General features: G+C 52.5%; 1 protein-coding gene across 1 annotated transcript in view; it reads right to left on the bottom strand.

Moving 5' to 3' along the window:
• Nucleotides 1-4151: 4151 nt before the first annotated feature.
• The window catches only part of CFAP99 (cilia and flagella associated protein 99), a 45868-nt gene continuing 35984 nt past the window's right edge, over nt 4152-14035 (bottom strand). Inside the window, exons 12-16 of the mRNA XM_010384369.2 lie at nt 8229-8370; nt 7835-7986; nt 6865-7070; nt 4511-4673; nt 4152-4305 (exon numbers count right to left, since the gene is read on the bottom strand). Of these exons, the coding sequence (XP_010382671.2) occupies nt 4189-4305; nt 4511-4673; nt 6865-7070; nt 7835-7986; nt 8229-8370 (780 nt within the window). The 3' untranslated portion in view covers nt 4152-4188. The remainder of the gene's footprint in view (nt 4306-4510; nt 4674-6864; nt 7071-7834; nt 7987-8228; nt 8371-14035) is intronic.

The raw sequence follows: 14035 nt of genomic DNA, 5'->3' as shown, positions 1-14035 counted from the left end.
ATGTAGACGTTTAATATACTTATGAGAATTATTTAAATATTAATACTTGATAAGGCAGACAACTGAAATGCTAAAAACTAAAATTAGATTCTACATGTATAAATGCAGTTGAAAATGTTTTAAGAGAATTTCAGTTCATAAATGGAGCCGTACATGATTAATCAAAATGGTGGTTAAAAATGATCAGATTTAGGCTGGGCGTGGTAGCTCTCGCCTGTAATCTTTTTTCTTTTTTTTTTTGAGCTGGAGTCTGTCGCCCAGGCTGGAGTGCAGTGGCATGATGTTGGCTCACTGCAAGCTCCACCTCCCAGGTTCACACCATTCTCCTGCCTCAGCCTCCTGAGTAGCTGGGACTACAGGCGCCCGCCACCACACCCGGCTAATTTTTTGTATTTTCGATAGAGACGGGGTTTCACCGTGTTAGCCAGGATGGTTTCGATCTCCTGACGTCGTGATCCGCCCGCCTCAGCCTCCCAAAGTGCTGGGATTACAGGCGTGAGCCACCACGCCCGGCCTCGCCTGTAATCTTAACCCTTTTGGAGGGTGAGGTGGGAGGATTGCTTGAGCTGAGGAGTTTATAGATGAGCCTGGGTAACATGGTAAAACCCCGTCTCCACCAAAAAAAAAAAAAAAAAAAAAAAAAAAAAAAAAAAATTATCTGGGTGTGGTGGCATGTCCCTGTGGTCCCAGCTACTCAGGAGGCTGAGGCAGGAGGATTGCTTGAGCCCAGGAGGTCATGACTGCAGTGAGCTGTGATTGCATGTCAGCCTGAGTGACAGAATTAGACCCTCTCTGTCTCTCTCTCAAAAAAAAAAAATCAGATTTAGAAAGAGTAATATTAGTAATTTGTATTCTACAGCCTAAGGAAAAGTTAGGGTTTTCTGTTTGTAATACATTGAACATGTGACGTTGAGAAAGTCTCTACAAATAGCAGTTTCATGCTCAAAGGCTGCCTTCAGCCTGGGCAACATAGTGAGACCTCATCTCTACTAAACATAAAAGATTAGCTGGGTGTGGTGGTAAGTGCATGTAGTCCCAGCTCGTAGGGAGGATGAGGCAGGAGGATCACTTGAGCCCAGGAGTTTAAAACTGTATGAGCTATCATCACGTCACTGCACTCCAGCCTTGGTGACAAAGCGAGACCCTGCCTCAAAAACAAAAACAAACAAAAGCTGCCTTTAAGTCTTCTCCAAGCCTCACTTGCACTGAACTTGTTCTTTCACAAATAGCGCTTCCCTTGGGCCCTGAACACCTGCAGCTTGGAGAAAAGACTGGCACCTTGGTGCTCCCATAGTCCCACATGTGGAAACCAGCTGAATGCAGGTTCCTGGGCCTCACACCAGATACTGAATCTGCTTTCTTATTTCCAAAGAAAGCCCCTGCCCAAGTGGGTCTCAGATGCTGTCCATAGGACCTTCTGACTAGCCTGTATTCAGGCAAAATGTCCACTCCCCAGGCAGTCCAGCCAGGAAAGGTTCAGAGAGGGATTGTCAGCACTTGCTGGGTCATATCTCACTCTGGCTGGCCCCCTTTGGGGGAATAGCTTGATTTTCTCTAAAGAGCCTATGCAGGGAGGGGAGGCAAGGGCCCCCAGTGTGAAGGCCCTGGGCCCTTAAGGGTGTGCCCCTTAGCTATTGCTCTGGAACAAACCACCCCAAAGCTTGATACTTTGAAAGATAGACATTTATTGTGTTGCTCATGAATCTACAAGACAGCGGGGTTGGGGGAGATTCTTGTCCGTCTGCTCTCACTCTGTGCTCTGCTGCTCTAGGATGGCCTAGAGATAACAGGCTCTCCTCCACATGGTGTCTGATCCCAGCAGGCCACCCTAGTCCTGCTCACATGGGGCCTGGGCAAGGTTCAGTGGGAACTCAAAGGCCACCTGAGGCCCAGACTCAGAACTGACACATGGTTACTTCTGCTGCACCCTATTAGCCAAAGAAAGTCACTAGGCCGGACCAGATGCAAAGGCTGGGGGAAATAGACTCCACCTCTTGGTGTGAGGTGTAAAGTCACACAGCAAGGGGCAGGGATACACAGACATTTTGCCATCTATCACATAATGCCTACTCCCAGGCCACAACTTTAGGGAGTGGTCCCAGGCCTGCTCCCACCTAGATTTGTACGAGGAGAGGCCCCAGGTGCTCTCAAGCTAGCTCTAAGCAGCTGCTCAGTCCAGGAGGGGGCAGGGGAGGACCTTGTTACCTGCCAACCAACAGTGTTGCCAATAGTACCCTCAGTTTGTTAGCTGCCACATCTCCCCTCTGCTCCAGAGGCCAACCTCCTAGGTGAAGGGTAATTCCCTGCCTTGCCACAGTGCTTCAGGCACCCGTGCAGACCTTCCCCCACAGCAGGAACTGGCTCAGCACAAGCATGCTCAATTCAGGCCAGTGAGACTGGGGCAACTGTTCTTTGTTCCTCAGACTGGAGACTAAGCTCCTGGATCGGGCACATCGTGAAGTCTGCCACCTTTGGATTGGCATTATAAGAGCTAATAAATCACCCTTTGAAACCCCCAGAGCTCAGAGGGGCTCTCTGGGCCAGGCATCATCAGCGTATTCTGTCAATATCAAATGAAATGGGTTTGGATCACACAACACAGGATGTGAGCAATGTTTATTTCTTTTTTTTTGGGATGGCGTTTCGCTTTTGTCACCAGGCTGGAGTGCAATGGTGCAATCTCAGCTCACTGCAACCTCCGTCTCCTGGGTTCAAGCGATTCGATTCTCTTGCATCAGCTTCCCAAGTAGCTGGGATTACAGGCACCCACCACTACGCCCAGCTAATTTTTTGTATTTTTAGTAGCGACGGGGTTTTGCCATGTTGGCCAGGCTGGTCTTAAACTCCTGACCTCAGGTGATCCACCTGCCTCAGCCTCCCAAAGTGCTGGGATTACAGGTTTGAGCCCTCTTGCCCAGCCAATGTTTATTTCTTTAAATAAAATTTAATCTGCTCCCAGCTGCAATTCTACAGAGAGGTGGACATTCTTCTCCTTACCCACCTGGGTGGTAAAATCCTGGGGTTCTCACAAACTCAGAATATTGGAGTAGGGCTCTGGTCCTTTAGTCTATTCTTGTCACTGCTGAGATGCCTGCCTTCCTGGGCTGAGTGTACCCTGGGACTCAGCCTCCTCATCTGAGGTGCCATCTCCTCTGCAGGCCCAAGGAGAATATTGGGAGTTGGGGGTGGAAACATCTCCCCTGGACATCTATCTTAAATCTGTCAGTTTCCACTCCCCAACCCCTTACTGCTCACCACCCCACGGACTTGACCCTTTTCTCTTTCCTGGGAAGAAGATGGCTTAATGTACTTTCTTCTTGAGGCTGACTTTCACCAGCAGGCATTCACTCAGCAAGCCTGTCCTCAGGGTGGAACCTTCTCTAGCCCACAGGGTCCCAGGACACTGCAGAACCAATCCATCTTGGTCCCTGCCCTGGGTGAAGTCCTGTCTCCAGTGGACCTGATCTTGTTGGATCTGGGCTGCTTCTGATGCTAGAGAAAGGGGAGGAGGGGGTGCTCTAAAGTCACCCAGGCGCAGCTCTGGGTTCTGGCCCTCTAGGCAGGTCACATCGCCTCTCTGAGCACCTGCGGCCTCATCAGCAGAACAGGGGCAGGCCAGTTCCTAGGTCCCTGGACGGTAGTGAGGATGGTGGAGGTGCGTGAAGGGCCAGTGCAACGTTGGCGCTCAAGAATCCTGGCCACTTCCCCAGCCAAACGCACACAGTCGCCACTCAGTCTTGGGGGTTCCCTAGGTGAAGCCACCTGGATGCCGGCAAAGGGTGAGGGTTCCAGCTTTCCACATCGGAAGGAGTTCTGGGAGTTCCAAGAGGTGGGCACCAGGAATGCCTTGTGCTAGGCTGTAGGGAAGTGCTAGGACCTGGGCCGGGGTGGCCAGATTTCGCTCATAAAATGGCAGGATGCCCAGTTAAGTTGAATTCCCGATAAGGAGAGGATACATTTTTAGCATAAGTTTGCCCCCACGCAGTAACTGGGCGTCCTGCCTTTTTATCTGGCAATCCTTTTCTGGGCAGATGGGGGCTAGGGAGGGAGAGGGGTGCGGAGGCAGGTGCGGCGGGGCTAAGGGGGTCTCGGCCAAGGAAGAGGAGGCGCGCACCGCGGACCGCACGCTTTATTGGGGCGGTGGGGGTGGGGGTGGCCCGCAAGCGGCTAGGGCGAGCTCTGCCTGGCTCAGGCGGCCTCCAGGCGGCGCGCGGGCCCGGGTCCGGAGCCTCCCTGCTGCAGCGCCTGCAGCCTGCGCTCGCGGCTCCGCTCCAGCTCCAGCCAGTGCTGCGCCTCTAGCTGCGCCTGCAGGTCGGGGAACGCGTCGGCGCGGGCAGGGACGCCCCCCACCGCCTCCCGCGCCCGCCGCTGAGTAGCTCCTGGCTGCGGCCCGGAGCGAATCTCCCCGCCATCCCCGCCCCGCGACGCTGGTCCCTGCGCGCCGCGCCCGCCATCCCCACCCGGTCCCGGCTTTCAGTCGCCCGGACTCCACCCACCAACCCGGACTCACGCGGGGCTTGGGGCCCGCGGCCCGCGGCGCCGACACGTGCAGCAAGGCCGCCTGCCTGCTGCGCTCGGCCGCCCTCTCCGAGATCCTGCGCCGCAGCTGCTGCACGCGCTCGTCCTGCGAGGGCGCCTCCCGGGCCGCCGCAAGGGCCTTCTTCTCCTCCCACCTGGCAGGCGACGCGGCGGGCTCAGAAGCAGGCCGCCGGGAGGCCCAGGCCAGACCCAGGATGCCACCCGTGTCCAAGCGACGCGGGGACAAGGAGCTACGCGGCCGGAGAGGTTCACCGGAGTAATTTAGGACAGACAGCGAAGCCCAGGGCCCGCGGTGCGCTCCCAGACAGGACCACCGCTCAGGGGCTGGGGGTGGGGGGTCTCCAGCACTTCTACCCTTTTGCTCTTTTTTCTTTTTAAAAATTTTTGTTGTTGTTTGTTTGTTTGTTTGAGGCAGGGTCTCACTCTGTCGCCCAGGCTGGAGTGCAGTGGCGCGATCATGGCTCACTGCAGCCTTGACCTCCCAGGCTCAAGCAATCCTCCCACCTCAGCTTCCCAAAATGCTGGGATTACAGGTGTGGGCCACGGCGCCTGGCAGCTTTTTTTAAACTTAACATTTAAAAAAAAAAGTATTACAGGTGTACTAACTATATGCATAACTGGGGTACACATGTGAAAGCCCCCTTCGACCTCACACTCTTTTGTCTCTTGCCTGGAGGTACTCCCTGCTAGCGCTGTGGTGCTGTGGTGTGCATCTCCACAGGTAGCTGTAGACATGGCCCTGATCCTTCTGATGGTATACATTGTTCCCTGCTGGCTTTGGCGTCCGTGGACTTCACACCCTTGGGGTATTTGCATGTGCTGTTCCCCCGTCTCCACCACTTTTGCCTGACTGTCCAGGTCGCCCCTGGTGAATTTATGGCCTGGGGCCTGAGTGCATGCCTGAGCCCCCCTCTAACTTTTTTAGCAGGAGGTAGACCTTTGGAGGCACCCTGACACCAACCAGGCTGCATCTGAGCTCTGCCAGGCCATGGCCAGCAGCTGGAAGTGATGAGCTGTCCAGGTGTTTGCCACCTTGGGGATCTGGTGGGCAGCCAGCCAGCCCTGAACAGCAACAGCAGCGGTTGCCCTGTGCCTCCTCTGAATTGCAGCCAGAGCAGCAGCCCCTCCAAGGACCAATAGTGAAGGGTTCTCTTCCATCAGCAATGATTAGTCCTTCCTTCTGTCTGCCCTGTCATCCTCCCCACCCAGTCCCACTCAGAAACTTTCTCTGGAGCCCTGTATGCCAGGCTCCGAACAAGGCTCTGCTACAACAGCTGGGCCTCCCTGGGAACTAGGCCAGGGTCCAGAGGCCAGCCTGACCCCAGGGCCAGGTGACATGCCTGCCCATGTCTGACCTGGTTGCCAGGGGATAGCCACAAGGGGCTAAAAAACATCACCAGACTGTCCCCCAAACAAGTAAAAAGGCATCTGTATGTGTGTGTATGCACAGGAGCTATCTGCCACCCTCAACTAGATCCTGGTTTAAAAAGAAAAAAAAAAATTACAGAAGCAGTCTTTAAAAAATGTTAGCCAGGCTGGGCTCACGCCTGTAATCCCAGCACTTTGGGAGGCCAAGGCAGGCGGATCATGAGGTTAGGAGTTTGAGACCATCTTGGCCAACATGGTGAAACACCATCTCTACTAAAATACAAAAAGCCGAGCATGGTGGCACACTCCTGTAGTCCCAGCTACTTGGGAGGCTGAGGCTTGAAACTGGGAGGCAGAGGTTGCAGTGAGCTGAGATTGTGCCACCGCATTCCAGCCTGGTGACAGAGCAAGACTCCATCTCAAACAAACAAACAAACAAACAAAAAACACAGTTGGCCAACAGTCTTTGGACACCTGGAGAAATGTGAAAGAAAAAATGAGATATTTAGATGATGTTGGGAATTTTTTTCAATTTTCTATTGGTGTCAGGGTGCTGTGGTTTTATGTAGGACGATCTTTTTTTTAGATGTATGCTGAAGTGTTTAAGAGTAAAGTTTCTGATTCCTGCAGCTACTTCCAAATGCTTCTGCAGACATAAATAGCTAGCTGGCTACGTGAAGCACATATGGTGAAAGGTTGGACCCACGAGCTGGGTGCAGAAATGACCGCATCTAGGTCATGGCATCTAAGCCATGGATGCAGAATTTTGCACCATTCCCATGTGCCTGGAAGTCACGTAATACAATAATAGGGGTGAGGGGAGTTATGGCAAGGGAACTTCCTGGGCAGGAAGGTGGCGGGTTGTTTCAAGGAGACCCACCCAGGAGGGTACAAGGCAGGCTTACTGCTCCCTGTCCACCCAGAGACAAGTACCAACTCCCCAAGCCCAGTACCAACCTCAAGGCTGCGGATCTCCCCATGGCTGCACGGCACAGCGAGATCTGCTCCACCGTGTTCTGCAGTTCCTGGCTCTTGGTGCGCTTGCCCTGAATGATTTGATCCCGCTTTTCTTCCTCCTTGCGCCGCTGATTCTCTTTGAGCAGGGCCAGCCGCTCTCGCAGCTCCACTATGGACATCTCTCCTTCCAGGCCATAGCCAGGGGTCTATGGGGTGGTAGGGGAAGCCCCAAGCTGGGCTCTGATGCTTCCCACCAGGATCCCTCCCCTGCTCCATGGGCCCACCCCTTGCCCACCTTCCCTCTGCTTCAACACTGCTTAAGAAACATGCTCCCAGCCTCTCCAGCCTGGGCTCTGCTCTGCAACGTTATACCTTGTGTGGGTCTGCACATCTCAGCTGGACTGAGGCTCCTCCACTGTGGCAAGACCCAAATGGAGCTCATGACTATCTCCCCAGCCAGGCTTCGGGCCTGGGGCAAACAGCCATTTGCACTCTCCATGGCCTTGGGGCTGGGCCAGGCCCTGCAGCTGAGTCCCCGTGCTCCTCTGAGGCCTGGCCCCTCATCATGCCTTCTCACACGGGCTTCCAGCAGACCCTCCTCAACCTCCTGCTACATCCAGCCTCCATCCAGCCTTTGAACACCTGCCCTCTCCCTACACTGCCCTTTCCACCCTGGCCCTCCCTCAACAGGCAGCTCCTAAGTGGTCTCCTCCGTGAAGCCCACCTTGGCCACCCCCAGGGGTTACAGAGGACTGGCTCAGTGTCTGCCTCACCTGCAGGATTGTGAACTCTTAGGGCCAGACCCAGGCCCGCGGCACATGGGTGCTGAGTCACGGAGGGTGGCAGGCCAGGTTTCAGGTGGTGCAAGACCCACCTGTGGTGCTGGTGGGAACCCTGGAAACAGCCTCCCATGGCAGTGCCAGCACGGAGGCTCCCTGAGGCATGGGCCTGTCCAGGACTGTGTCCTCACCTGGGTCAGGTCCACGAGCTTGCCCTTGAGCGTGGGCTGCGTCTCGAGTGCGCGCAGCTGGGAGATGAGTTCACAACGGCGCCGCTGCTCCTCCTGGGCCGCCTGCGCCCTGCGCCGCAGCAGCCCCCGACTCTCCTCAATTACCTCCTGAACTTGGGGGCCAAGCCAGGAGCTGAGGTGGCCGGTGGGTGTCAGGGCAGGCGCTGGACAGGGAGGCACCTCCCCTGGGGTTCCCCAGCCAGGCCCTGGCCTCAGTGCGGCCACTTGGGAGTGCCTCCCTCAAGGGGCCCCGTGACCCTTGACAGCTATAGTAGCTTGCTCAGGAAAGGGTGGCACCCCAGCACCTGAGTGGGGAAGAACGGGGCCGGGCCAGTGACACTTGGCTCCTGACTACCTGTCTGCCGTCGGCCCTTCGCGAGCTTCGTCTGGGCGGCCTTGACGTTCTTCTGCCCCTCTATCACCTGCTCCACCAGCTCCTTCCTGGACCTGTCCTCCCGGAGCCGTCTCTCCGCATGCTGTAGCATCAGCTTGGCCATCTGCTCAGACAGTGGACCTGCCACGGTGAGTGGGGCTGCACCGGCTTCCCTGCCTGGCCCGCCCCGGCCCAGGGCACAGCATGAGGTCTGAAGGTAGACCCAGTCCCTGCCTTTGAATCACCCCAGAACCCAGGGCTAAGCCCATTCACTCCTGGCGGTGCTCTGAAGGTCGGGCCTGCTGGGGAACTTCCACCTCACGTCCTCTCCCTTCCTCCCAGCGTGGTCTTGGGGGCCACCTTCCTGCATTTGAAGCCACCCAGTTTGTGGTACTTTGTTGTGGTAGCCTAGAGACCCAGTGCACCCAGTAGCAACGTAAGCTGTTCACAGTGGAGGAAACCAGGGTAGGGAGCCCGGGGTAGGGGGGACGTGGAATACTCTGTACTATCTTTACGGCTTTTTTGTAAATTTAAAAATTGTTCTGAAATAAAAAAACAAAAGTTTCTTTACAAATTTGATAATACGTTGTATGGAAATAGAAGGTGAAAAAAGTGGGCACCAAAAAATACCAAAAGTCCCATCTCAGTCAACCAGACAATAAGCAAAGAGAGAACAGAGGTGGTCCGCAATGGCCCTCTGCCCCCAGCCACAGCGCCAGGGGCCACGGCACGGAGACGGCTGGGCGCCTCAGGCTGGGAGTGCAGAATAGGGCGGCAGTGCCTCCTGGCTCTTTGGGAATGTGGAATCAGGGAGGCAGCAGCAGTCCACAGAAAAGGCTCCCCCTTGGGAGTAAGACACACAGGATGCTGAGTTCTGCCTCTGCCACCCTGGTAGCTCCCTGGCAGCAGACAAATCTTGGGCCTCTCTGGGTTTCAGTTTCTTTGCGGGGAAATGAAGATGGCCACGCCCACCCCCTCAGGTGCACTGGGTGCTGGGCCAGCACCCAGCAAGGGCTCAGGAAAGAGTGTCCCCATCAGCCACAGCACCAGCCTCAGCACAGAATAGGGAGTCGGCAGAGAGGAATGAGCAGGGGAAGAAGGAAAAGAGGCCCACAGGCCGGGAGTGGTAGACAGGGATAGGTGTTTGACAATCTATGAGTGTGTGGTCACCAGGCCAGGCTCACAGTAAGGCGAGAGTTCCCAGGCAGTAAGCAGCGGAGAGATCAGCCTCAGAGCCTGAGTCCAAGGTCACACGACCCAGACATCAACCTTGGACCCACGGTCCTGCCTGCTGTCACTCAGGGGCCAGGGGCAGCCACATGCATCCTTGGGCCTGCTGTGGACGTCCCACCAGGTTTCCCACACATTCCCTCCTCCTTCCTGCCACAGAGCATGGCTTGCACTGGCTGCTTACTAAGCTCACACCAAGCCGGAGCTTTCAGTTACCTGCACCGGCACCTTCAAAATTAAAATGAAGGGAGAACACATGGAACGGCATTTCTGTGACCAGAATCAAGTGGAAAAAAGATGCAAGTGCTGCTTGATGAAACAATCTTCCTGAAGACTTCGGTAAAATGTACTCGTAGGGCCGGCTGCCGCGGCTCACACTTGTAATCCCAGCACATGGGGAGGCTGAGCAGGGAGCATTGCTTGAGTCTGGGAGTTTGAGACCAACATAGTAAGACCTTGTCTCTACAAAAAATACAAAACTAGCGAGGTCTGGTGGCTCATGCCTGTGGTCCCAGCTACTCAGGAGGCTGAAGTGGGAGAATCATTTGAGTCCAGGAGTTTGAGGTTACAGTGAGCCATGATTGTGCCACTGCATTCCAGCCTGGGTGACACAGCAAGACCCTATCTCAAAAAAAAAAAAAAAAAAAAGTATTCAAAGAATGATTACCCATGACAACCAAAACATGAAATGTCATTCCTTACCCAGGAGTTTAGTGTTGATACCAGTACAGCTATTCTAGGTTAATGTCACAGTGATAACAGATTAAAAAACAAGTTATTGGCCGGGCACAGTGGCTCACGCCTGTAATCCCAGCACTTTGGGAGGCTGAGGTGGGCAGATCACCTGAGGTCGGGTGTTCCAGACCAGCCTGACCAACATAGAGAAACCCCGTCTCTACTCAAAATACAAAATTAGCTCGGCATGATGGTGCACGCCTGTAATCCCAGCTACTTGGGAGGCTGAGGCAGGAGAATAGCTTGAACCCAGGAGGCAGAGGTTATGGTGAGCCGAGAGCATGCCATTGCACTCCAGCCTGGGCAACAAGAGTGAAACTCCGTCTCAAAAACAAACAAACATTTTTTTGTAGACACGGGGTCTCACTATGTTGTTCAGGCTGGTCTCGACCTCCTGGGTTCAAGTGATCTAGCCACCTTGGACTCCCAAAGTGCTGCGATTACAGGTGTGAGCCACCACATCCAGCCGTAATTTAAAAATATATCCTTTTCCAGCCCCATTGCTAGAGTACTTTAAAACTGGTCACTGTAGGCCAGACATGGCGGCTTATGACTGTAATTCCAGCACTTTGGGAGGCCGAGGCGTGTGGATCACTTAAGACTGGGAGTTCGAGACCAGCCTGGCCAACATGGCAAAACCCCATCTCCAAAAAAAAAAACAAAAACTGGTAACTGTTGAAAAAAACAGAAAAGCACCCAGATAGGGAACTCAATACTGGCTTCTATGAGGCACGGAGGTTCCTTGGAGAATAACTGAGTCTGTGTGTCTTAAGCAGAGAACATTCAGGTAGGCCCCAAACATCTCTCCTCTCAATGGAAAAGATGCTTCCAAAGACTCTCGAGCAGTGCCCAAAGGTCAGAGGAGGAGATGAAAGGGTGCCCATGGCTTGGGTTGTGGTACTAGAACCTCAAGCAGAAACAAAAGTTATAGTTCACTAAAACACATTGAGACTGTAAAAGCAATCAGTCCAATATAAGCTGCATAAGAAAAACTAAAACTCTTTTTACTTCAAATATTTAGTGCCACCTAATCTAGTTAATTTAGTAAGAAAAAATATTAGTCACATGAATGCTTGTAGCTGGACATCCTTAGACCAGGAGAGAAGCCTGATACCCCCTCTGTAACCTGGTATGAGAAGAGCGCCATTTTCTTTTTTCTATTTGAGACAGAGTCTCACTCTGTCGTCCAGGCTAGAGTGCAATGGCATGATCTTGGCTCACTGCAACCTCCACCTCCCGGGTTCAAGCGATTCTCGTGCCTCAGCCTCCTGAGTTGGTGGGATTACTCAGGAGTAATTAGTTGGTGTGCCACCACACCCAGCTAATGTTTATTTGTTTGTTTTTAGTAGAGATGGGGTTTCACCATGTTGGCTAGTCTGGTCTCGAATGCCTGACCTCAGGTGATCAGCCTGCCTCAGCCTCCCAACGTGCTGGGATTACAGGTGTGAGCCACCGCACCCAGCCAAGAGTGGCATTTTCTAACTCCAAACACAACAGAAGAAAAGAATGTTAAATTTGAAGACATGAAAAGAATATTTGCATGGCAAACACACATCATAAACCTCATATACAAAGTCAAATGACAAACTGGAAAAAAAGCCATCTGCAACAATATATTATAAAGATTATTTTTCCTAACATATAAAGAACATTAGGCTGGGCGCAGAGGTGCATTTCCATAATCCCAGCATTTTGGGAGACTGAGGCAGGTGAATCACTTGAGCCCAGGAGTTAGAGACCAGCCTGGGCAACATGGTGAAACCATGTCTCTCCTAAAAAGGTGGTGCGTGCCTGTAGTTTCAACTACTAGGGAGGCTGAGGTGGGAGGATGGTTTGAGCCTGGGAGGCAGAGGTTGCAATCAGCTGAGATCATCAGCGACAGAGTGAGACCCTGTCTCAAAAAAGAAAAACTGTGGGTGGGCACAGTGACTCATGCCTGTAATCCCAGCACTTTGGGAGGCCAAAGTGGATGGATCACTTGAGGTCAGGAGTTTGAGACCAGCCTGGCCAATATGGTGAAACCTCATCTCTACTAAAAATACAAAAATTATTCAGGCATGGTGGTGTGCACCTGTAGTCCCAGCTACATAGGAGCCTGAGGCAGGATAACTGCCTGACCCTGGGAGGTACAGGTTGTACTGAGCTGAGATCAACCCACTGTACTCCAGCCTGGGCAATGGAGTGAGACTCCTCAAAAAAAAAAAAAAAAAAAAAAAACCCAAAGAAAAAACAACCAAAAAAGAAAAATTGCTAAGAGAGTAGATTGTAAGTGTTCTTACCATAAATAAGTATATGAGATAATGCATATGCTAATTAGCTTGATTTAGCCATTTCACAATGTATTCGTATTCCAAAAGATCATGTTAGGCCAGGTGCAGTGGCTCATGCCTGTAATCCCAGCACTTTGGGAGGCCGAGGTGGGTGGATCACGAGGTCAGGAGTTCAAGATCAGCCTGGCCAAGATGGTGAAACCTCATCTCTACTAAAAATACACACACACACACAAATATATATATAGCTGGGTATGGTGGCACACGCCTATAATCCCAGCTATTCAGGAGGCTGAGGAAGAGAATTTCTTAAACCCAGGAGGCAGAGGTTGTAGTGAGCCATGATCATGCCAATACACTCCAGCCTGGGCGACAGAGCGAGACTCTGTCTCAAAAACAAACAAAAAAAAAAACAAAAAACAAAAATTAGCCAGGCATGGTGTGCTCGCCTGTAGTCCCAGCTACTCGGGAGGCTGAGGCAGGAGAATTGCTTGAACCCAGGAAGCAGAGGTTGCAGTGAACCGAGATCACACCACTGCACTCCAGCCTGGGCGACAGAGCAAGCTTCCATCTTAAAAAAAAAAAAAAGGCTGGGTGCGGCGGCTCATGCCTGTAATCCCATCACTTTGGGAGGCCGAGGTGGGTGGATCACAAAGTCAGGAGATCAGACCATCGTGGCTAACACAGTGAAACCTCATCTCTACTAAAAATACAAAAAAATTAGCCGGGCATGGTGGCAGGTGCCTGTAGTCCCAGCTCCTTGGGAGGCTGAGGCAGGAGAATGGCGTGAACCTGGGAAGCAGAGCTTGTAGTGAGCCGAGATGGCACCACTGCACTCCAGCCTGGGTGACAGAGCGAGACTGTCTCAAAAAAAATAAAAAATAAAAAAAATTAAAAATCAATCAATCAATCAATCAGCCAGGCGCGGTGGCTCACGCCTGTAATCCTAGCACTTTGGGAGGCCAAGGCAGGCGGATCACAAGGTCAGGAGATCGAGACCATTCTGGCTAACACGGTGAAACCCCATCTCTACTAAAAATACAAAAAATTAGCCAGGCGTAGTGGTGGGCACCTGTAGTCCCAGCTACGCAGGAGGCTGAGGTGGGAGAATGGCGTGAACCTGGTAGGCGGAGCTTGCAGTGAAATGACATTGTGCCACTGCACTCCAGCCTGGGCGACAGAGCAAGACTCCATCTCAAAAAAAAAAAAAAAAAAAAAAAAGTTATATGTCATAAATATATTCAATTGCATTTGTCAAGTTAAAGAAATAAAGAACCAAAAAAAAAAAAGTCGAGGAAATGAAGGTCAAAAGTGCAATAGAAAATGGACAAAAGACACGAACAGACGGTTCACAGAAATAGACACAGAAATCACTTATACGTGTGGACATTTGCTCAAATTCACTGATAAATAAATGAGATGCAAATCAGAACTATACCAAGATACTATTTCTCACCCATGAAATTGGCACAAATTCACGAATTCAGCCTCGTACACTCTGTGCTGGGGCATGCGGATCAGACCCCTCTCACACTTTGGGGGAGTAAGATGGTA

Source organism: Rhinopithecus roxellana, chromosome 2 (assembly GCF_007565055.1).
Source record: "Rhinopithecus roxellana isolate Shanxi Qingling chromosome 2, ASM756505v1, whole genome shotgun sequence".
Lineage (NCBI taxonomy): Eukaryota > Metazoa > Chordata > Mammalia > Primates > Cercopithecidae > Rhinopithecus > Rhinopithecus roxellana.
The sequence above is the reverse complement of the archived record's forward strand: the minus strand, read 5'-3'. Positions and strand labels throughout refer to the sequence as shown.